This window comes from Varanus komodoensis, unplaced genomic scaffold (assembly GCF_004798865.1).
Source record: "Varanus komodoensis strain SLA01 unplaced genomic scaffold, ASM479886v1 scaffold30, whole genome shotgun sequence".
In the NCBI taxonomy this organism is placed as follows: Eukaryota; Metazoa; Chordata; class Lepidosauria; order Squamata; family Varanidae; genus Varanus; species Varanus komodoensis.
The window spans coordinates 4,149,020-4,172,803 of NW_025335762.1; the positions used below are offsets into that span (position 1 = coordinate 4,149,020).

The window sequence follows — 23,784 nt, forward strand, 5'->3', positions numbered from 1 at the left end:
TTTGTTGGAGGTACTTAGGCAGCTGAATGGACACCCCTAGGGATGCTGAACTTGAACCCTGGAGGGGGTTGATTAGATGACCTTCCGACTCTGTTGTTTCAGTTGTCTCATTTAGGCAAAGCAACCCCACATGTTATGCTTGCTATTGTTAGAACCGGGGATGGGAACCCTTGGATGAGTACTGCAAATCAGCCAGAGGTCTGCATTTTAGGAGCTAGCTGTCAAAACCCCGTGCTCCGATGGATGCAGCAGGCTGGCACATGTTCTCTTTCCCAAGCGCTTAGCAAGCGACCAGATGCAGGACAATGGGACCGGCTGGGTCTGCATGTTAACAGCTGGAGGAGTGTACTGTGAAGGAGGGGATCTATGCAACACCCCCGTCTGCGAGCAGAGATTAACTGACAGCTTTGCTTTCGCTTGGCAGTTTTCATCCCAGAGTGCAGGACGTGGAATAACAGGCTCAAGTGGCAGGAAGCCGGGTTCCAGCTGAACGTCAGGAAGAACTTCCTGACTGTTGGAGCAGTGGCCCAGGGAGGCTCTCCCCCACTGGAGGCAGTCAAGATGCAGCTGAACAGCCTTTGGAGAGGGATGGTTTTGCTTGGGAGTCCTGCACCAAACAGGAGGGTGGAGCCAATGGCCGCTTTGAACCGGGCTATTCTATGATCCTGTGAAAGCAAATCAGTGTATTTACCTACCTGAAGTCTTGTTTTATCAGTGTTCCTGGGGAATTTTCACCCTTTGTCATAGAATATTGATGAGGTGAGGCTCTTCATTTTGGATCCTTTTAAGTGCGCAGATGCACACTTGCAGAAGTTCGAAAACAATATGATTTTCACAACTTTCAAATGTGACCCCCACACACCAGAATTCTCACACATCTCTTTTGGATAGACTTCCTTTCCAGTCCAGAGGTGTGTCAGGAAGGTGTGTCTGCAAAAGGAGGTACTGGAAATGTGACAAACTTTGTCTTAGATCAGTGTGACGAATTTCCTCTTTTAAAAAATGATTCTCAACTATCAAAAATTGGAAAGTTCAACCTTAACCATTGTTTACATTTATCTCTTTGCCCCAAGAAACTTGCTCTCTTTGTTTCAAATAGAAATTGGGATTGTTTGATCTGTGAAGTTGCAGAAAATATCAAGCTGGAAGTCAGATCTGTGGTATGGCTGGCCACTGAATAACATAGAACAAAGTGTGTGGGTCCTGCATCTGTGTGCTGTCGTTTCCTCTAAGAACCTCAGGAGGGCACAGGTGACCCCACACACACATGCGCGCGCGCGCGCGCGCACACACACACACACACACACACACACACACACAGAGACAGCCAGACAGAGTTCTGTCTTTACAACAACACTGCAGGTTAGGCTGAGAGAGAATACTTGGCCAAAGATCACTCAGAGAGCGTCACAACTAAGTGAGGGTTAAATATAATCTTATTCGTTTTCTACTTCCAAATGATTCTGGGATTTCCAGTTTTTGTGTCCTTGCAATTAACTCTCTGTCACTACTGAGGGTAAAACTGTTTTTAATCCAGTCTGGATCCAGGATGACTTTTTCCCCCTCTAGCCTTACCGAAACATGGGATTGCTCAAAGCGGTTTGTCTTTCCTGTCGAGGTTTCCTACTAGGAGGCGTTACTGGGAATAAACTACAGCTGGCTTTTGTGCCTTTGCATGTTGCCAAAGGGACAATTTAAAGTGCAGTCCTTTGGTAAACATCTTGAAAGTCACAGCTTTCATTCGCAAGGAGAGAGGGGAGTATCTTATGTATATTTGGAACATTTTGAAAGTTTTATCTAAATAGACAGATAAATATACACACACATATTAAGTTGGGTATTGGGACATCGAATCACTCTGGAGGACTTTTCTGTGAGCTGATTATGTTGCGGTAGAATTTACTGCCCCCAGAAGAAAGTAAATGTACAATTCTGAGATGGGTTTCATGCCCAACTAGGAGCAGTGCCTAACAACACGCACCACGCACATGCCGCTCGCTTTTATACAACAGCCTGGCTCTCCTAGAACCGCAGTGCTCGGTGGCAAATTGCAGCTCGGTTAATTAATGGAGTGGTCTTGCGGTCCATGGACATCCTCCAGAAGGCCGCGTGATGGTAGAGAATGTCAGCGGTGAGGTTGGGAAACAGTGCGGCTTTGGGGCTGGGGTGTCCTCCATGCACCTTGCAGCCTGCATGGAAAGAATGTGAGAGGGGGGTCTCTGGGGCATACGAGTAACCTGGGAGAAGGGGTTTAGGGAGCACGGCAGGCAAGTGGGGCAGGAGATGGGCACCATGAAGATATGCTTTGTCTCACTGGCACCGAGGCCTCTTTTCTTCTGCCTGTGAAGTGCTGCACTTAGCCAGACTGAGCCATCTCACTCCCTTACCGAGTGGAGGCAACCTCTGCATTTGTGCTCCTCTCAGCCCTCCTGGAGGCCTCACTGGATTGCCCTGTAAGCCACAATCACGGGGACGCATGTAAATTAAGCTTTGGTTAGCCCTTAAGTTAACTCTGGGCCTTTCTAGCCCATGAAGTGTCCAAATGTGTGCATTGCACTGTCAAGCAGGGCATGGGGCATTTGTAGGTTGTTGGTGCAAAGCAGAAGTGGCTTCTGGGCACACCTCTTGGGTTAATTAACCAAGGATCTGCCACTGAATGCCCCTGGTGCATGGCACAGTCCCAGTAGATACTAGCCATTGCAATGAACTTCTTTAAAAGAAACCATCTTCAATTTAAAAACAAAGCAAAAGATATCTGCAAAGTACTAAGAAAGGCAAAAGTTTTTATTTAAATTTCTGCGCATAGGTCTGTGTAATTAGCTTTAAATATTGTTCTTAGTGTTGAATGTTGTAGCTGCATGTATTCTATGCAGCTGAATTGTGAAGGCTGGGAAAACAGAAATGAGACCCTGTTTTTTTAAAAACATTTCTCCCCAAAATTCCTGAAGGAAAACAATGGGGAAAAAACTTTCTAAAATATTTCTAACTTTCTCCATTTTTTAAATGGCTTTTTGCCCTGCTTTTCTCAACTATAGTATAGTCAAGATGCCATCAGATTTGATTGAATACACCTGCTTTACTGAATGTCTTGTCCCTGTGGAGCATCCTCAGATGGCTTGAGGAGTTCAGTTTCTTCTCTGTCTTTGGCTGAATTAAAAAACCCAAACTTTTCTGTTGTGCTGAGAAGCAAAGTATCCTGCATTTCCAATGCTGACTGGCTATCCACCTTTCAACTGGCCAATTTAGTAGCTATATTAAAACAGAGAAACAAAAACCAGGCCAGTAACTTCTGTTGGGCTAGTTTGCGAGGGTGTGACTCTGTATTGTTTTACAGTGTATAGTTTGGTATTGTTGTCACAGACATTTCCTCTTGACTGGGGGGGCGGGGAAGATGGCTGTTGGGTGGTATAGAAATTCATCAATTACAAAGCAGAAGAAACTTCATTACAAAATGTCTGGGATACAGCTAAAGCCTATGTCAGGGGATTGGTAATAACATACTCAGCAAAAATAAATAAAAGAAAAAGCAGGAACGAGCAACAATAGTAGAGGAACTGATGAAATGGGAAGAAGAACTGCAGGAAGATCCATCCAAAAAAATCTTAAGGTCCAAATGAATATTTTAAAGCATAAATTGAATCTCTTGGACACAAATGAACTTACTAAGCAGATGAAACTGGCCAAACAGAATTTCTTTGAAAATGCTAATAACCCGGGGAGATGGTTAGCCTATAAAGTAAAGAAAGAGAGAGAGAAGAGACTGATTTCGAAACTGAAGGATGGAGAAGGACGACTACAAGTACAAAGTATACAAATTAAGAAAATAGCAGAAGATTTTTTCATAAAGTTATACCAGAAGGATGAGATTTCAACTGAGAAAGTAAAAGAATACATCCGAAATGGATATTTACCAAAACTACTGGAGAAATATCAAAACTTATTGAACCAAGAAGTAACAACTATGGAAATAATAGAGGCAATTATGTGGCAAAAGAACGATAAAACTCCTGGCCCGGATGGGCTGCCAGCTGAATTTTATAAATCCTTTGAAGGAGTCTTTGCTACGCTTCTTAAAGATATATGTAATGAAGCACTGTTACATGCTAAAATACCAAATACTTGGACAGAGGCAAATATTACACTAATACCGAAAGAAGATATGGATTTAACACAGATTCAAAACTACAGACCTATATCATTATTAAATGTGGATTACAAAATTTTTGCCTCTATAATGGCAGAAAGGTTAAAGAAGCTTTTAATAGATTTTATTCACCCAGACCAAAATGGCTTTTTGCCCAAAAGTCAAATGAAGAATAATCTGAGAACTCTCTTGGATATCCTAGAATATTATGAGATACACACAGAAAAATCAATGGTTTTACTGTTTATGGATGCCCAGAAAGCCTTTGATAATGTTAATTGGCAATTTATGAAGCAACAGGTGGCTCAAATGGAGTTTAGTGAAAAGTTTATGAATGCGATATCAAGCATTTATCAAAGACAGTCGGCCAGGATTTTAATTAATGGAGAACTTACAAGGGCTATAGAGATACAAAAGGGTACAAGACAAGGATGCCCATTGTCACCCCTGTTGTTTATTCTGATTTTAGAGGTGTTGAATAGAAATATCAGGGATGACACAGACATTAAAGGTACTAGAATTAGGGATGAAAGTTATAAATTGCAAGCATTTGCAGGTGATTTGGTTTTCATAACGGAGGAACCCTTTGTAACAATGCCTACACTCCTACAATGGATTGAAGAATATGGTGAGGTTACAGGGATGAAAATAAATAAAGAAAAAACAAAATTGTTAGTTAAAAATCTCATATAAGACCAGAAAAAAAGGCTGCAGGAACAAGTAGACTTGCAGATTGTCAAAAAGTTTAAGTATTTGGGAATCTATCTTACAGCCAAGTGTACTACTTTGAAAGAAGACAATTACGATACACTATTGAAGGATATTAAGGGCGATCTGGAAAAATGGGCCAATTTACAATTATCTTTAATGGGAAGAATAGCACTGGTTCAAATGAACATACTACCAAAACTTTTGTCTTTATTTCAAATGATTCCCGTAAAAATTGATAAATTTTTTTTGATGATTTAAACTTTCAAATTTCAAGATTTATTTGGAGAAAGAAGAAACCAAGGATTAAATTAAAAATACTTCAGGAAGCTAAAAAGAACGGTAGTTTTGGTCTTCCTGATTGGATGTTGTATTATCAAGCATCTGTTTTAACTTGGCTGAAAGAATGGAAAACTTTAAGAAATAAGAGCATCTTGTATCTTGAAAGGCATGATTTGCAAATGGGTTGGCATGCTTATATGTGGTATGAGAAGGCTAAGTCACATGGGTCTTTTTTAAGTCACTTTATTAGAAGATCATTAATGTCGGTGTGGGAAAAGTTAAAGCTAAAATTGTATAATAAACTACCAAGATGGCTTTCACCTATGGAAGCTTTTGTGTATCCAAATGCATTGAACTTTGAAGGGATCATAAGATATGGTGATATTTTGGATAGGGATGGAGGCCTGAAACTAGATCAAGAAACACAAGAACAGGAATCTAATATCTCTTGGTGGCATAAGGTGCAGATGCAATCGAGATATGCTAAAGACTGTAAAGCATGGGGGTTTTATAAGGACTTAACAGCGTTTAATCAAGTGATGCTTAAATCAGATGAGAAAATGATGAAAAGATTATATGATTCCTTACTTGACAGGAAAATGGAAGATGAACAGGTTAAGGAAACTATGATAACATGGGCGCAAAATTTTGGATATAATATTGAATTAGAAAAATGGCAAAAGCTATGGGAGAGAAATATTAAGGTAACATTAGCAATTTCGTATAAAGAAAACTTATATAAAATGTTTTATAGATGGTATCTGTCACCAAATTGATTAGCTAAGATGTTTCCAAATATGTCAAGTGGATGTTGGAAATATAAACATAAATTGGGTACTTTTTACCATATGTGGTGGACTTGTGACAATGTGAAAAAGTATTGGATTAAAATACATAAATGGCTTGAGGAAATGTTACAAAAAGCCTTAGCTTTTAAATCTGAAGTTTTTTTATTAGGCATTATACCGGAAGATATTAGTAAACAAGAAATGTATTTGATGTTACACGTAATCACCACGGAGAGGATTGCATTTGCTCAACACTAGAAAAGTGAGGAATTACCCACCGTTGAACTGATTCTAAAAAAGATCCTGGACTGTGCAGAAATGGATAGATTGGCTTGGTCACTGAAGGAGAAAGAAGATACTGACTTCTATCAAACTTGGGATTTTTTTTTTTTTTATTGGCTAGAGAAATGGGACTTGGCTTAGATTTAAAGATTCTTTTAAGTTATTATAAATGGATTTGAATATGACTATAGAATGTTAAAACGTATGAGTAGGGGGCTGACCCAGTACGTCCGATGTATTTGGTGATTGATGTCTTTAGTGTTAGTTTAAAAATCTTAATAAAATTTATTTAAAAAAAAAGAAATTCTTCAGTTAAATAAATAAATACAAATCTAGCTGTCTTTTGGAGGTGGTGTTCTTGGATTTTTTAAATAGCTGTTTAAAGATAAAGGTAAAGGTTTCCCCTTGACATTAAGTCCAGTCATGCCTGACTCTAGGGGGTGGTGCTCATCTCCGTTTCCTGGCCGAGGGAGCCAGCGTTTGTCCACAGACAGTTTCCGTGGTCATGTGGCCGGCATGACTAAACACCAAAGTGCACGGAACGCTGTTATCTGCCAACCGAAGTGGTACCTTTTTATCTACTTGCATTTGCATGCTTTCAAACTGCAAGGTTGGCAGGAGCTGGGATGGAGCAACGGGGACTCACCCCTTTGTGCAGACTCGAAGCGGCGACCTTTCGATCAACCGACCCAGCAGCACAGCAGATTAAACCACTGTGCCGCCTGCGGTCCCTAAATAGCTGTTTAGTGATCCTCAATTAATTGGTTCAGAGCATATTGGTTCGAGAAAGAGGGGGGGAAAGAACCCTAGCAGACTTTTGTGTACATTCGTGGCATTTTAGGTGGAACCATAAGGGTTGTGTTGGGTTGGTCGGATTGGGAAGGAATTCAGTTGAAGGCTAGAAAAAAAGGAAAACTTGAAAGGGTTGGTTACTGAGCTGACAAATAGTGTCCAGCAAATGACCATCACAGTTGCCTTGTTAGTGACATGTTATTTATAGTCTCCATGTTGGAAAGGAAAGGTGGGAGTTGATTGTTTCCTGTGTGGTAAAATGCAGTCCTTTTGTTTGTATTGGCTCTATGCCAGGAAGCAATAGACCTCCATGTGGATGAATTCGCTGCATTTCTAGGTTGGGTTGCTGATGCCGCATGTTGTCCTTTGACACCAATCCTTTGAAGCATGGAACCCAGCGCTGTTCTCTCCTGCTGTTGTCTGATACCCTTTGTCTTCTCACTGTGCATTCTGTGAAATCATTCAGAAATGCTTGATCAGGTGGGAAACTGAGAGGCTGAGGGACATTGGTTTGACCAAGTTGCCCTTGGCATCAGTTGCAGAACGGGGGCTGGAACCTTGGCTGGATGGATGGCTGTCTCCATGATGCTCGGAGCACTCCAGGGGACGCTGGCCCCGATCTGTTACTGACTTTTGGCTTTTCTTGGTTTCTTTTTTTCCTTCCTAGCCATCTACAATTATGAACCCGGTCAGGATGTGGAACTCGCCTTGCAGGTTGGTGACACAGTTCACATCCTGGAGATGTATGAAGGTAAGTGAGTACTTGTTTGCTAGGATGGGATGAGTGGATTCACAGCCCAAGTTCTTAAGTTTTAAAGCTGTGGCGAAAGATGGGTATTTATTATTACATATAGCTTTGATTTTTCATTTTAAAGACGCTTTTCAGGACTCATTTCTTTACAAAGCAACAAAGACACCTGAGTGGGAACGGATGCAAGGCAGAACAGCTGCAGTAGCAAACGGGGGGTGTTTTACCAAGCAGCTTTTCTTGCACAAACCCGTTACAAATTCAGGTGAAAGTAGTTTTAAATGGAAAGGGCTTTCCTATGTGCCCACATGGGACTGGGCACACATCAGTAGGAAAGCGGTTCACTGAGGCCCTCCCTGAGAAGGCCCTGTCTCTCGTGTTTGCCCCTTTCCTATATCTCCGTGAGAGCTTTAAGCTACCTTAGCCTTGGTTTGGTTTGGTTTGGTTTGTCTTTTGGTCCCGTCCCCTTGGCTTTGCACCCACTGTTGGAACACAGCCCAAGGGAGGTTCTCCAAAACAGAATTTAGCCCTTGGGTTCCCACCCCTGATGGGGTCAACCACATCTGGAAGGCACCAGATGAAGAAGGCTGAACCGCAGCCTGGGAAATGGTAGCTGCATCTTAGGAGCTTTGACGTGACGGCTTGTGGGTTCTGACAGGTCGGGAGGGAGGGATGCTTGCCTTGAAAGAGACAGGGACTGCTACCCGCTGACACCTTGGCATAGCAGGTAGGTGCAGGTTGCAGGTGGCATAGCATGGCTCTGATTTATCTGGAGTTCCAGAAAAGCCTCTGGAACAAATGTGTTCATTCCCTGACTTCTTTAGGTCGGCCAGGATTAGGGTTAGCTGCTGCTTTTCCCTGTTGATAATACCAGGCCTGATGGATGAAGGCTCTGTCTCAGCAGGATGCCCTAGATGCCAAAGTCGGGAACTGGAGTTAAGTTCTGAACCCATCAAAACCCGAACTGCCGGCAGACGAACTCCCTTTGATGTTGCAAGCAAGCAAATCCGGCTGCTTGCTTAGCAGTTCAACAAGACAAAATTGGTTTCTTTTCACTCCAGCTTGACCTTGACATCGGACAATGGCTCCTTGCAGCCTACACGTCAAGAGAGATTATGTAGCTGGGTGTCTTTATGGTGGGGGAGAGTGTTTTGCCGAAGATGATTAAATGTACGAAAGGAGTAGAATATGAGCTGACTTTGCGAGCAGGGAAGAGAGAGACACATCAAAGTCGCTGTTTATCAGGGAAGTGGGATGTGCCGTCTTCCTTCCCAAAACCGGCCTTTCCTCCACTCTAAGAAAGCAGCTTTCTCCTTGCTGCTCCGTCCTATACATGTTGACTTTAGTTATCAGAGTGCCTCAGCCCATCCCAATTTCCATGGCCAACAGAAATCATATTTAGCGTGATTAACCCTTTGGAGTTCTGATGGCTCCGTAATGGGGCCGGCTGGCCAAAATCGCATTTTCCAGATCATCCCATCTCCCCGTTGCTCTTTCCACTCTTGGCACTGGATGCTTCGACCCTATAAGCCCAGGCTGCAGTACCCCAGTGGGTAAATGCAGCATCAGAGTCACCCCTACAAATCGCCCTGCAAGAAAGCGACATAGTGGTACATTCCAAATGCAGCTGCTGTTCAGTGAAGGAGTGCAGAGCCTCAGCCCCCGTGTGCTGACTGCTCATTGTGCTCTCCGGGAGCTGTTCATTTCTGCTTACACGCAGCAGAAAAGCAACTGGAGAGAACCTCATTGCAAGGGATTCCAGAGCAGCGTCTACTGGTGGTGTCCATGAAGGGCTCCCTAAATCATCTCCCCATGGGCTATTTTCAAGTTCATGGAGAGCATAATTGTTGTAGCCAAGATGCAGCAGTTCCCCGCAGCTCTAACTCTCATAGGACAGCAGGAAAAAGCCCCCCTCCCACATTTGCTTCCATGGGAACTATTTTTGTTTCCTATGAAAAATGCAAGCTTACCTGGGTGGGGATGCAACTGAACTGGGACCACAGCACAGGCAGGGGGTTAACTGCCCTCCCCTGCCCATAAATCAGCTCTGCTGCCATGTACTTTTCAGTCAGGCAGATGTATGTTAGACATTAACATTAACCGTTCGTTTGTTTATTTGTTACGAGACACTGAGGCTTGGCACCCTTCAGAACCACTTCAAATATCTTTTCTGCTGCTCTGGTCAGTAAAATGCAGGTGCAATGCATAAAAGCTCAACTGAATTTTTATTGAATACTTAAACCAGTTAATAGGTTGCTTCTCTCTTCATGGAGTGCTATCCAACCAAAATTTATGGGATGGGGTTGAAGTATGAGTTCAGACAAACCCGACGCGAGCAGCTGGAATGATGCAGGAGGAAAACAAGAACAGCAACAACTTGCTAACACTACTAAATGTTGTAGTACTGAATGAGCAGGGTGGGCAGTTGAATGCCTCCCTTATTAAGATGAGAGAACAATTCTCCTTTGGGTGATTTGTTCCATTTTATATTTGGTTTGGACATCCATAAATACCCCAGGAACTTGCCCTATAAGTCTTGCTTAAAGAAACATGCCAAACTTTTGTCCTGCTTTTTTCTCCTCTTACTGCTCAGGAGTCTGACTCTGTACCAGTCGACTTCTTCTGTAAAGTATTTTAGATGATAGCAAACTCTTGTTGGTAAGGGAAGGGAGGGGTGCTGGCTTGCATGCCTGCCTGTAGTTATTACATTGCATCTGTACCCCACCTTTTTCCTCCTGTGAGGACCGATTTTATCCTCACAGCAACCAGTCTGTGAGACAAGTTGCACGGAGCGTTGTGTGACTGCCCAGTGAGCTTCGTGGCCAAGTGGGAGCCTGGATCTCCTCGTCCCCAGTCCCCCCTCTAGCCATCACACAAGACTGGGACTTAACATATTGCCCAGTAGCTGGAGCTGTCCAAGCAGTTTACAGAAGGCCCTGCCCTGCCCTGCCCTCTGTGTGTCTGTCTGTGTCTGGATGGCTATAGGATACATCGGGCTGCAGCTTTGACCCCAGACATGCATTCTGAGATCAAAGGTGGCATTCCGACTATGGAGAGCCTTCGCGCAGGTGCGGCTCTTTCATGCTGGCTGCAGCTCTGAAACCTGCAAGCGCAACTTCAGAGCTGGGTGGTGGTGGAAGAGTAAAGCTTTTCTGGGTTGCAGGAAATGCCAGCAGTGCCTCAGCCCTTCCTTTTCCCAAGCAGGGGCCAGAGATGCATGTGAGCAAAAGCAGAGGCAGTCCCAGTACGCACTCTCTTCCTGCACTTGACTGGATGCCCATAATCCTGTGCAATGGGAAGGCTCCCAGATGGGTGGCCCTCAACTGCAGAGAGATTTGGTTGTGCTCCGCGGAACAGAAAAGTGACAGTGAACTCAGCTTTGCACGCAGAAGGCTGTGCTTGTTTGGTGCTGCCCCTGGCTGGGCACGCCTCCTCCCATTCTAAAATTGCCTCCTGCAAGGCTTAGTTATTGTTAGAAAGGGCCTGAAGCTAAAATGTGCAGAGCCAGCTTGGATGCCTTCTCTGGACACCACTGGAGCAGCCCTCAGACAACCTGTCGCCTGCAGACGCCGTGACGGAGAACCTTGCAGAAAGGGTAGCTGGGGGTGCGTAGTCACTGTGCGTAAACTGATCTGGAAAGTATCGGGTGAGTTCTTCAGCCGGGGACCAGCCCCCTTTCAGCTTGCGGATTAAATTAAGTTTTGGAGAACTTCTCGAGGGGATGCATTCCAGGGGAAGACACTCCCAAATGCAAGAAGCCTTGGGTCCAAAGTTCTGCGAGTGCGTGCTGTGGAACAGAATAGGTCATCCCTTTTGGTGTGCAAGAATTGTATTAGTAATATTAAAATATTCGAGTTTTGATGATGAAGACATGTTCTATTTTTTCTTCTGCCTTGACAGACTGGTACAGAGGATACACCCTTCGAAATAAATCCAAAAAGGTATGGCATTGTTCCTTTACTTGTGTGTTTCCTTTACATTCAGAATTGGGGTTGTTCTTCTCAAAATGTCTATTGTAATTTTAGTATGCAATTTCTGGCACAATTTCCTCCTCTGATCTCCATTTATGCCTTTTTTCTCTACAATGTTTCCAAATCATTGGGGACATTAAAATACAAATATTTTCAGGGCAGTGTGGAGTTTGTGATTTTCTGATCCTACTGCCAAAGTGTGACATTTGATTTTAGGTGAAGAAGTAGGTATTGCAGTCCCTAGCCATTGAAGTTTCAGCATGTCCCCTCCAAGTTTCTGGTCCTTAGGATTTCAAAAGGTAGACTTGAGATTAGGTGATGGACGTATGAAGAAATCTGAAAGTTACCTGACTGCAGCTGAGCATAATTTGCAGTAGTTAAGTGAATGGTATGTCAAAACCCTGCATAGCTCCTTGACTGTTGTGAAGACAAGCAGAAGCAAAACTGATGATGCACAATAAATTAAGTAGGTGAAGGAACAGGCTAACACTGCTGGGCAAAGTGATGCAGAAACCTTGGTATAACTTGGCTTTACTCAGTATGGGGATGCATCATCCTGTGAGCTTTTCTGAAATTGAATTCGGACCTTGTGGATAGTCACTTGCACAGCCTGGACTTTCAAGCACGCATGCAATGCACAAGATATGCATGTTTCATTGCTGCTGAGCAAAATGAGTAGCCTTCCCCACTATTCATGTTCCTCACACACACACACTCCCCCCCCTTTTTTTGTGGTGTGAGCCAACTTCCTGCTACCAAAATCCATTTTCTTAAGAGCTCCGTCCAAACTCTGCATCAATGAGAGAGGTTTCCGCTGCTCTCCAGGGAGAACACCACAAAGCTAGAAGACCACTTTGCTATCTTAGAATGTGTCCGTTGTGCTGAAGGGAGATAATCAGTGCCTTTGACTGATTTGGACTGGAGCAGTTTGTTTATTGACATTCTGTGTAAAGCCTCTTTAGATCTGCTTGCAAAATTTGGCGGCAAGGAACAAAACTTGCGAGCGACTGGGGCTCCCTCTTGGGATTTAGCCTTCCGTGCTGATCAGAATTTTAGTTCAGAAATCATTTCTCTTCCTGGAAGACTCACTTGCAGTGGAAGTGGTACTCAGCTGTCTGTGATTGCACTGTTAATGGATAGCAAGCAATTTGTACTATTAAAAAAAGCAGATGTTTGGTTGTCCCGGGCCATAGCTGATGCATAGCCACATTTTGCAAGCATGCCAGAATATGGGATTGCGGGAAGAAAGGAGAAGCCTTCCTTTCGTATACAGTATGAAAAGAGCTGAGCTGGACAAGGCCAGAGGCCCAACATGTCCAAGTTTCTGTAAATGAGTGTTGAGAGAAGGACGCATGGTTCCATGCCTTTTTTATTATTAATTTTTGTTTGCATTTGCAACATTGATCTCTGGCTTGACTACCAAACTGGTGGCCCTCAAAGCTGTTATAATTAATAATAAAATGATGTAATAAAGGAAAAAAATTACCTCCCCCCCCCCAAACCACTGTCTATCAGCATTTCATGAACCTGGGCCAACCTTAAGCTCCTGAGGCTGAGGATATGTTGGGTGCTGCTGAGCTTCCATCTTTCCACCAGCAGGAGGGAAGCCACCAAGGGTGGCCTCCTTGTGGTGGTGCCAGAAAGTTCCACCATCAGTGCTTCTCTGCTGCCACAGCTCAGCTGCTACAATGGATGAGAAGTGGAATGATGCTGGTGGATTGAGGAGGACTGATCTGCAGTTCAGGCTAGCTCAGCTGGTGAAGTTGCTGGTTCTAGGTCCAGACACAGCTGTTGTAGCTGCATCTTGGCCTTCTGCTGTATTGTTCCTGCCCACCGCTACCTGCTATACTCCTGACGAGCTTGTAGTGCATCGAAGTGGCCCATGGCAGCTGGCTTCCGCCTCTCCTTTTTGCTGCGTGGTCCCAGGTTGCTGTGTTGTGGATAGCCTTGAAGGGACCAGGGAAGGCCAGCCAGCATGGGGGCCAGGTTTGTTGGGGAGAATGGGAGTTGCAGTCCAGCCCAGTGGGAGGGCACCAGAGGCTGGTTTAGATCTAAATGGCAGACTTTCTAGAGATCATATTGCCTCCTGTGTTGCCAGTCCCTTCTCTGATAGTAGCTCCTGTGTTTGCTCTGTTTTGCTGATTTATTATTTATTTAGGAAATTTATAGGCCGTCCATCACTGTCGTCGCTGGATGGCTTACAGCATTTCTGGGAATTTCCTCTTGAGATCTCTGGAAAATCAAACTGGAATCCACTGGCTCTGAACCCATCCCTGGGTCTTTTTGTCACACCTTTCTCTAACTCACGGAGGTTGAGTGTGATTCTCCCTGTCAACATAATTTACACATTTGGGACTACAACTCCCATCCCCCATGCTGGTTGCTCATACTGACCAAGGCTGATAGGAGTTGTTGTATAAAACCACTGGAAAGCACCATGTTGGGTATCCCTGTGCTCTGTCTTTCCTTCTTCATCATGGTCTCTGTGCATCACACATAATGGGTACTGCGCCTGCGCAGGGCCTGTTGCCAGCCAGAATACCCAAGCTGCAACAGTTTTTGGCGGAAACTCTGCACCCTTCCCCCTGGTGCTATATAAGGCGGAGCACCTGCCGTTTTCCTCAGTCTTCTTTCGACCGCTGATCGCATTGCCTCGAGCCATTACCTTGTCTTCTCGTACTTACTGGTTGTTTCTCTAGTTGTTTCTCTAATTGTATCCCAGTTCAGTCCAAGTTATTTCCCCTTTTCCCCCGGTTACTTCTTTCCTCCTTACTTTCCTAAAATAATAATAATAATAACAACAACAACAACAACAATAATAAATAGATATATAGTTAGTATCTCTTTTCCTCTTACCTTTACTATTCCTTTTTGACGGCTCAGCGTGCGGTGTTTTGAAAGTGTTTGAAATGCAGGGCTAAAATGTCCCCAGCGGACCCACACAAGCTCTGCCTCCCCTGCTTAGGAGAGGGGCATCGCACCGACAAGTGTGGGCATTGCCAGGCCTTCACCAAACAGGCCAGGAAGAACCGAGAGAATAGGCTGAGAAAGATCCTCTGGGATCAGGCCCTACTAGCCTCTGATGAGCTCGCCGCTCAGCCTATGTCGGCCGGCCCTTCCATGGTGACCTCCCCCCGAGCATTCGGGGGAGTTGCTTCCGAGGAGACCTCTCGGTCCTCCCACTCCTTGCTCAAACCAAAGGAGAAGCCGAAGCATTCCGACCACGGGGATCCGTCAGTCTCGAAGAAGGCCAGAAAAGATAAGTCAGGCAAGACCAGCAGAAATCATAGGCCCGCTTCGGAATCACGAAGGGATTCGGATTCGACCGCCTTGTCAGTCCAGAAAGCACCATCTGTCAGGTCACACCGCCTAGATCCCCACATTGAGCCTGTGGTCCCGACTAGGCTACATCCACCCGAACCGGTCGCTCATGGGTTGATGTCGGATGGAGAGATTCGTGACTCTCATCCAAGGTCTTTGCCGTGCCATCAACCAGCCCGCTGTCCAACTCCAATGCCATCCTCCCTGGAGGCTCCCAGGAGGACCACGGGGGTCGAACCCATCCAGCATCGCCGCTCATCGGGACAATCTGCCAAATCATGGGTCCCGATGCCATATGAAGGGCCAGAAGCCTCACAGCCTCAATATTGGGGACCACCCCCATATGGCTACTACCTGCCAAGGGAATACGGCTGTCGGTCCCGACAGACAAGGGTGGAAGCCCCTTCTACTTTGGTGCCAACGACCTCTCGCCATCCTCCTTCTCCGGCACAGTCATCCTCGAGTCCACCTTACCCATATGACTCAGACTCTGAGGACTCAGACCATTGTTCCACATCTCTTGAGGTAGTCATTTTCCCCCAGGGACCTGGGTTGCCCGAAGAGTCATACGCTACTTTTGGCGAGCTTATGGGCCGCTTAACGAGAGCCTTGCAGATCGAGGTTGAGCACCAGCCCAACGTTAATAAAGACCATTTTTATGATATTGTCCGCAAGGAACCTCCACTATTACCATCCCGTTGATTACAACCTTGCAGGAGGCTGTGGAGGATACATGGACTTCTCCAGATCAACCTCAGTCAACATCTTGGAGGTGCGAGTCCATGTACAAAGTCAAAGAGCAAGACATCCCCTTCCTTTTGAAACACCCAGAGCCCAACTCTATCATGGTTGAATCATCCCAGGCATGAGATAACAGGGAGCACTTGACTCCTAGGGACAAGGAAGGAAGGAAAATTGACCTTATGGCACGGCAAATTTATGTAGCTATGGGACTGGGCTTGAGGATCTCTAACTATGAGGCGACGATGGCGAGATCAATATTTTCTGATGCAGCGGCTGGATTCGATTACCTCATTCATCCCAGAGCAACAACGAGACCTGGCCCGAGTCTTTATACGAGAGGCCATGCAACTCGTGATGCAACAGCTCACCACAGCCCGCCATCATGTTGACTGCAATTCCCGCACTCTAGTTGGCTCTGTTGCTCTCCGAAGGCATGTCTAGCTAAGATTGTGTAACTTCTCGGAAGAAACCAAGAGAAGAATCGAGGTGATGCCGTTCGACGGATCAGGCCTTTTCCATGACTAGACAGACCACATGCTCGAGCATATTTATAATGCTTGGGCTACCGCCAGGAAGATGGAGATCCCGGGCTCAAATTGTCGTAAGTGGCATCAATCTTGATTCCCTAGGTACCAACTGTATCACTGTTACCAGCCACGTCAGCAATTACCCCAGCGACAGCAGCGGAACCGTATGCAACCGGCTGCCCAATATCAACAGGGCCGCTGCCACCAACCCACTGATAAGAGGCAGCATTGATGGGCACCGCGAACCGATCCTCTCTCTCCTACATCCCCCCTCCCTATGGGGGCTGACTGCAAAGCCGACTCCCTCTTTGGGAGACCATCACATCTGACAAATGTGTCCTTTCCATAGTTGAATTTGGATAGAGAATCAAGTTCGACGTCATCCCTCCTTCAGGTCCGATGCTATACACCACCCCATCGGAAATTCTTAGAGAAGAAGTATCCCAGTTACTTCAGAAGGGAACGATTCGCAGAGTCTCCCATTCCAATGGACCTTGCAGTTTCTACTCGAGATATTTCACAGTACTGAAGAGAGATGGTGGCTTACACCCCATACTCAACTTGAGGGGCATCAATGCTTTTATTACGACTAAGAAATTCCGTATGACTACCTTACAAAATATCCTCCCCCTGCTAGAGAGAGAAGATTGGTTCGCATCCATTGATTTGAAGGATGCCTATTTCCATATCAGTATCCACCCGTTTTATAGGAGATTTCTCTGATTCACAGTTGGCTCTGACATTTTTGAAGATAATGTCTTTCTCTTCGGACTTGCCACAGCCCCCAGGGTATTTACAAAGTGTATGGCTCCGATATGTGCTTACCTTCTTCAACGAGGTATTCAAATTTATACATATTTGGATGATTGTCTTATCGTCTCCCCCTCTCGGGACCGACTGAGTACAGATGTTGACATTACTTGCACCTTCCTGCAGGACTTGGGGCTCCCTTATTAATACTGACAAATCCTGTCTCACTCCTTCACAGGTCGAGTTCATAGGAGCGCAACTCAATTCGGTCTGAGCACGGGCATTTCTACCACGGACCCATATGGACAGACTTTGTTCCGTGGCCCATTGGGTCCAGAGAGGTGACTGAGTCTGGGCCCTGCTTATCCAAAAACTGTTGGGCCATATGGCATCAACAATTGTAGTTGTCCCGATTGCCAAATTATGAATGCGGCCACTCCAGTTGTGGTTCATTTCGGTGTTCCAGCCCACCCGCGACTCTCCAAGGCGGCAGCTTCTTCCTCCTGCTTCAGTTCGGCAGATGCTGACTTGGTGGATGAACCCAGACAATCTCACTGTTGGCGTTCCATTTCATCAGCAACAACTCTCCATCTCACTTCATACCGACACGTCTCTCACGGGTTGGGGAGCACACTGTTCCAACCTGTGAACACAGGGCACCTGGCAACCACACGAGAGGTCCAATCACATCATTTTTCTTGAGTTGCTGGCAGTTTTCAAGGCACTCCGATCATCTGAACCCACATTACAGAACCAATCGGTACAGGTAGCCTCCAACAACACAGTTACAGTTTTTTACCTGAACAAACAGGGCGGTACAAAATTGGTACTGCTGGCTCAGCTATCCATTCAGATTTGGGACTGGTGTATCCTCAGAGGGATTTCACTCACAGCAATCCATCTGGCAGGAATGCACAACCAAGAAGCAGACACCCTGAGCAGAAAGATGTTGTCAGCCCACGAGTGGGAACTGGACAACCAAGTTTGCAGAGAGTTGTTCCAGTGGGGCACCCCGACACTAGATCTGTTTGCAACAGCTTCAAATTCGAAATGCGTGACCTACTGCTCCAGGGCGGGAATGGATCTGAAATCACGAGGGGACGCCTTGATGGTGATTTGGATTCATTCCTGTACACCTTTCCACCAATTCCGTTGATCACCCGTACCCTGGAGAAGGCGGGTCAGGACCGAGCACGGGTCATCCTCATTACACCATGGTGGCCCGATCAACCCTGGTTCTCAGCCGCTCTCAGGCTATCAAGACATACCTTCTTCCGTCTGCCACGAATTCCTCACCTTATCGCACCGGGGAGAGGGACGATCCTTCGCCCTGACCTCAGCACTCTCAAGCTCACTGCCTGGCTCCTGCACTGACTGCCTCTGCTGACCCTCACATACTTTGGCGAAACACCTCGGTTTCAATGCCAGAGTGTCAGTCAGTACCGAGGGAACTCGCTTGACTCTCCTCTGAACCTACATCATCCCTACAGGAACTCGAGTTCATCTTGCAGTCTGCCCTTCGACCATCCACTCGTCGATCGTATGAGGTGAAGTGGAAACGTTTCACTACGTTTGCGGAAGCTAACCGTTTTTCTCTGGAATCGGCTTCCATCGATAACATCTTTTCCTTTTTGCTTTCTCTGCATCAGTCTGGACTCAAACCCACCTTTATCAAAGTCTACATTGCAGCTATATCACATTTCTGCGGCCCTCTGTCGGGTTCATCCATGTTTTCCCATGCGCTCATCTGACGCTTCCTTAAGGGACTGCAAAATCTCCATCCTCCGATCCGTCCATTGATACCGACTTGGAGTCTATCTGTAGTTCTACATGCACTTACCAAAGCTCCTTTTGAACCCCTCGCAACAACAGATTTGAGATTGCTATCTTGGAAAGTAGCCTTCTTGGTCGCTGTAACCTCAGCGAGGAGGGCAAGCAAACTTTCCGCACTCCGCGTGGACCCACCATACCTGAACTTCCACAAGGAAAAGGTAGTTCTGCGTACAGATCCGGCATTTCTCCCCAAGGTGGCCACAGCATTTCACGTTAACCAGGACATTGTGCTTCCAGCGTTTTTCCTGTCCCTGTCCACTCCGATAGAGAAATCTCTTCATTCCCTTGATGTGTACCGGTACCTAGCTTTCTATCGGTCACGCACAGAGAGTTTCAGGAAAACTAAACGCTTGTTCGTCAAATACTCTGAACCTGATAAGGGCGCACCTCTCTCTGCCCAGAAACTATTGAAATGGATAGTACAAACCATTGAACTGGCTTACCAACTGGTCAAGACAGATCTTCCCATTGCTCCCAGGGGTCATTTCACCAGGGCCGTGGCAGCCTCCTCAGCCTTCTCGTCGGGCGTCCCACTGCTGGACATTTGTAAAGCTGCTACATGGACAACTCCCTGTACCTTTACCAGGCACTACAGATCGGATGTTCGGGCCAGGCAGGATTGCTCCTTTGGACGGGCCATTCTTTCATCCATCCGTCACTGACAACACCGACCCACCTCCAGTGAGTGAAGCTTACTAATCACCCATTGTGTGTGATGCGCAGAGACCACAATGAGGAAAGTCAGGTCACTTACCTGTAACTGTCGTTCTTCGAGTGGTCATCTGTGCAGTCACACAACCTGCCCTCCAGCCCCACTCGGTGTCGAGGGACGGGATGGTAGTCTCTTTATCTCCTCTCCTCTGCTAGCTGGCGCGCTCCGCTAGGGGGCGATCTGCCAGTCTCCAGAGACTGAGGAAAGTGGCGGGCGCTCCGCCTTATATAGCACCAGGGGGAGGGGTGCGGAGTTCCCACCAAAAACCGTTGCAGCTTGGGTAGTCTGACCGGCAACAGGCACTGCGCAGGCGCAGTACCCATTATGTGTGATGCACCCATTATGTGTGACTGCACAGATGACCACTCGAAGAACGACAGTTACAGGTAAGTAACCTGACTTTTCCTGTGCTTGCAGCAATTTTTGTAAACAGAGAGAGGCATGGGAAATCTGATTTTTCCCAGTTGTCCGAAATGCTTCCATCAGTTCCACCATGCTAATCTGCTACCAGTGCAAGCTCCAGCTAGTGGTGCCTGAGAATACGGATGTGGTGGGAATCGGTTGAATTTCCTTAACTCGGCTGCCCTGGCTCCAACCTGTTGTCTCTTCCTTAAGCCCACCTCACACTGAGCGTCCATGTGGGCATCTGGCAGGAAATGAGATCAAGCAGCTACGCCTGCACACGTGACCTGTGGGGTTTTGCGTAATTTGCGCAAAGAATTACACAGCTGGCAAAGTTTGCACAAGGAAGCCGCTCGTGTTCCTGAGCGTTCGGTGACTCCATCCCAGCTTAGCTTTCTTTGCAGTTGGGGCTGAGCGTGGTGAAGACGTCTGGCAAATACAGGAGCCAGATTCTGGCCTCGTTGTTGAGAACACTGCAGTGGATTCAAATGAGTTCAGATTTGTAAGAAACCAGATCATGGCCCTCTCAGCAGACCAACTTTTTCTGAGTCGCATCAATTCTGAAGGAGGCTTTTTTCTTCTTCTTTTGCTTGCGCCGTGTGCAGTTGTGCCTTTGGGAATGCAACTTAACACTATTGTACACTAGTGCAAGGGGATGAAATTCTGCAAACACTGCTCTCAGGAGTGGGTGGCAGTATGAAAGACAGCATTCCACAAAATGCAGATGGAACAAGTTTAACAAAACACAGACATCCTTAGCCTTGTGATTGCAGGATTCCATGATTTAAAAATTCTGCTTCGATGGGAATCCAGAGGGCCTTCATTTTCTGGTGATCATGGTGACATAGATGCATCCACACAGACAAATGGTTTAAATACTTATTGCTGCCTCAGGCGGAAGAAGCCAAGAACTAGTCAGCGAGAAGCTAGTGAGCTGGGTGGGTTATGTGGTCAGAGTGTTGGGAAGAGAGCCATGCCTCTCTGGTTGAACTGGCCAGAGCACCAGCAGGAAGTTACTGGAAGAGGAAGAGGAAGAGCTGCTGCAATGCTGAGGTTTTGCGTAGCATTCAGACTGCTTGAGAAAAGAGCAGATCCTGCTTGGAACACTTGCTCTTGGATCGTCCCCACTGGAGCAGGATCCGGGTTAACACCCCGAATTAACACACACATTAGTATGATCTCTGCAAAGGCTACTGGGGTTTCCCCCCTCACAATTTAAAAAGGGAGACACAATTCAGTTTTGTCCACAATTTTGTCCATGTCTAGATGTGGGAGTAGAGGTTGCAGGCACTGCTAATTTAAGGGTCCACTCTGCTGCATACTTACTTGGGGGTTCAGTTGAACTCCGTGGGACTTATTGCAGATCCTTCCCTAACTCCTCTGGCTCTTTTCTGCTTGTTGTGTGCACAGAGTGGAGAAAGCACAACTTGTACCATTTTGTTACCTTCTTTCTCCACTCCAGTATGGCTAACAGCCGCTCCAGAGTGGGAGATCTGGATCAGGGTGTTGGTACTGGGTGGAGTGTGATCCCCTCCTTTTCCCTTATGTGGGGCCTTGATCAAAATTGGCCCCCTTGGCAGCTGCTTTTAACCTCCCCCCCCCTTTAAAAAAAACACTGGGAGAGTTGGCATGCAATAGCTGTCTGGCAGTGGTAAGGTGGCCATTTGTCTTATTTTTTCTTTAGAACAGTCCTCTGTTTGAAAGGCTGTCCAAGGGTAGTCCTCTGTTTTGGATGTGCTTCTGGTTGAAGGGTGTCCATCCTGAACCCAAGAGGGGAAAAACTGGAAGGGCCTTGAATAGACCCATCAATACCTGGCCCCCAAGAGCGGCCTTCCCTACTGTGGGAAGATCTCTGCTGGATTTGTACTTGAATTATAGCAACGTGTGTTGCTTTATATGAGCAATTTTATTTAAACATGTGCTCTGCTTTGCCTACTTTTTGAATGATATGTGAGTGGCCACCTGTGTAGGAGACAATTAGAGGTGGGGAGGGAGGTGAAGGAGGAGGAGATGGAGCAAGGGTCAGAGAGGTCTTCTTGGTCGTGGCATCCTAGTAAGGAAACGACTCTCTCGGGTCCCCAGTCAAACACTCGAACCACCTGGCAAGGTGCAACAGATTGGAAAGAGGACCTCACCGAAGCATCGTCCACCATTCAGTTCCCCTGCTCCCAGCCGCACTACATGCCTTGAAGTACTACATCACTTGCAGGCATGGTGTCTCAGTGCTTTCTGCCTCTTCCTCTTCCGCGGCCATTTCTTTTTCCGAGTGCCTCTTGTCGTTGAGACTGTAAGCTCACAGACGCAATTGACCTTGGGTATTAATCTGTGAGCAGCTCTTCTAGGCGTTTTTAAGCTCTTACTATTAATAAAAATGTAACCAAATGTGCACCTGTATCTTAAGATTTGAAAAGTTAAAATACGCACTGATCTTGAGAAGTTGAGGTGATCAAGTTCCTTTTTTTAAAAATTCCGGAGAACTGCTATATGTTTCTGTTTTTGTGGTGCATCTTGCTTGTCTCTGCATGCTTGTCTTGACAGTTTCCTAAACGTCTGGCCCTCCTTTTGATAAAGGGATTGTTTTGTCTTTTTCACAGGGCATCTTTCCATCAACATACATCCATCTGAAAGAGGCTACAGTGCAGGATGGCGGGTAAATTGTTTGCAATGAGTAGAGCTGTTGCTTGGCATGGACCTTGAAGCCCAGATCTATTTCACAGGGTCCCTGCTCTATTCCCCAGAACCCTGAGATGCAAAAGCTTTTTCCTTAGCTTAATTTCCATGCTGGGGGTATTTTTAAAGGAGATCTTAGCTGCGAAGGGGAGAGGTTACTTTCCTTCCATATGCTGCAAACCCCTCTCCCAATCTCTATATGACAATTAAGGTTAGGAAAATCAGTTCATTTCTTTGGGATAATCTCAGCTGGGTGCAAATTAATTGACCAATATTGTATTTGAGATTATTTGGATGAGAAATGAATTAGCTGTCTTTGCCACCTGTGACAAGTAAATAAATTCTAGAACTGATTTCTGTATCTGCATACTTAAATATAAATCAATATGTGCAAATATTTTATGGAACTGGGTTCTAAATCTCTCCCCCACACCCGCAAGCTTGAGGCCTAGAAACACAATTACTTCCAAATCATGACAGGCTTCTGTATTAGAAGTTATACTGAGTGGGTTCAGACACGCGCTCACCCACCTTCCAGGGCTGAGTATGAGTTGAGTGCTGGTTGTTGAACGGTGGGTTATTGAAATGTGACTTACCATGTTTTCTGAATTCCATTGTTCAAACAGCCCACAGTTCACTATCCATCAACGACCCATGAGCTCATTTCTTGGGCTGCTCATGGTTTTCAACCCATGGCTGTTAGTGAAGCTGGGTTTAGCCTGATTGCATGTGGATTATCCTGCTGTTTGAAGCCAGTCATTCTGCAGTTTGTAGTATTATAGAAGCTATGCTGTCTAGTTCCTTTCCTTAAATTACTCCAATAAGCATTGATGTTCCTTTCTGACAGGGGGCACATATAGAAAACACTCTAGGGCTTAGCTGACAGAACTGATCAGTAATCATGTAATTCTTTCTCCCGCCCCCTTTCTTTAGACAACACGAGACAGTCATTCCTAGTGAACTGCCCTTGGTCCAAGAACTCACCTCCACCCTACGGGAATGGGTGGTTATCTGGCACAGACTGTATGTGGTGAGTAGCCCTGATTCTCTTTCCGTTGCATTTTGGGGACGGAGCAACTTTACCAGCTGGGGTATTTTAGGAAAAAGAGG

At 46.0% G+C, this 23,784-nt stretch overlaps 1 protein-coding gene across 3 annotated transcripts in view; it reads left to right on the forward strand.

Moving 5' to 3' along the window:
- Positions 1-7,138: 7,138 nt before the first annotated feature.
- DOCK5 (dedicator of cytokinesis 5) overlaps positions 7,139-23,784 on the forward strand; it is a 108,169-nt gene continuing 91,523 nt past the window's right edge. For 2 of the 3 annotated variants that reach the window (XM_044437474.1, XM_044437475.1), the window contains exons 1-4: positions 7,146-7,747; positions 11,645-11,685; positions 22,599-22,654; positions 23,608-23,704. In XM_044437474.1, the coding sequence (XP_044293409.1) occupies positions 7,738-7,747; positions 11,645-11,685; positions 22,599-22,654; positions 23,608-23,704 (204 nt within the window). In that variant the 5' untranslated portion in view covers positions 7,146-7,737. Of the gene's footprint in view, positions 7,748-11,644; positions 11,686-22,598; positions 22,655-23,607; positions 23,705-23,784 lie in introns of all 3 variants that reach the window. The other variant, XM_044437476.1, reaches the window with a different exon arrangement.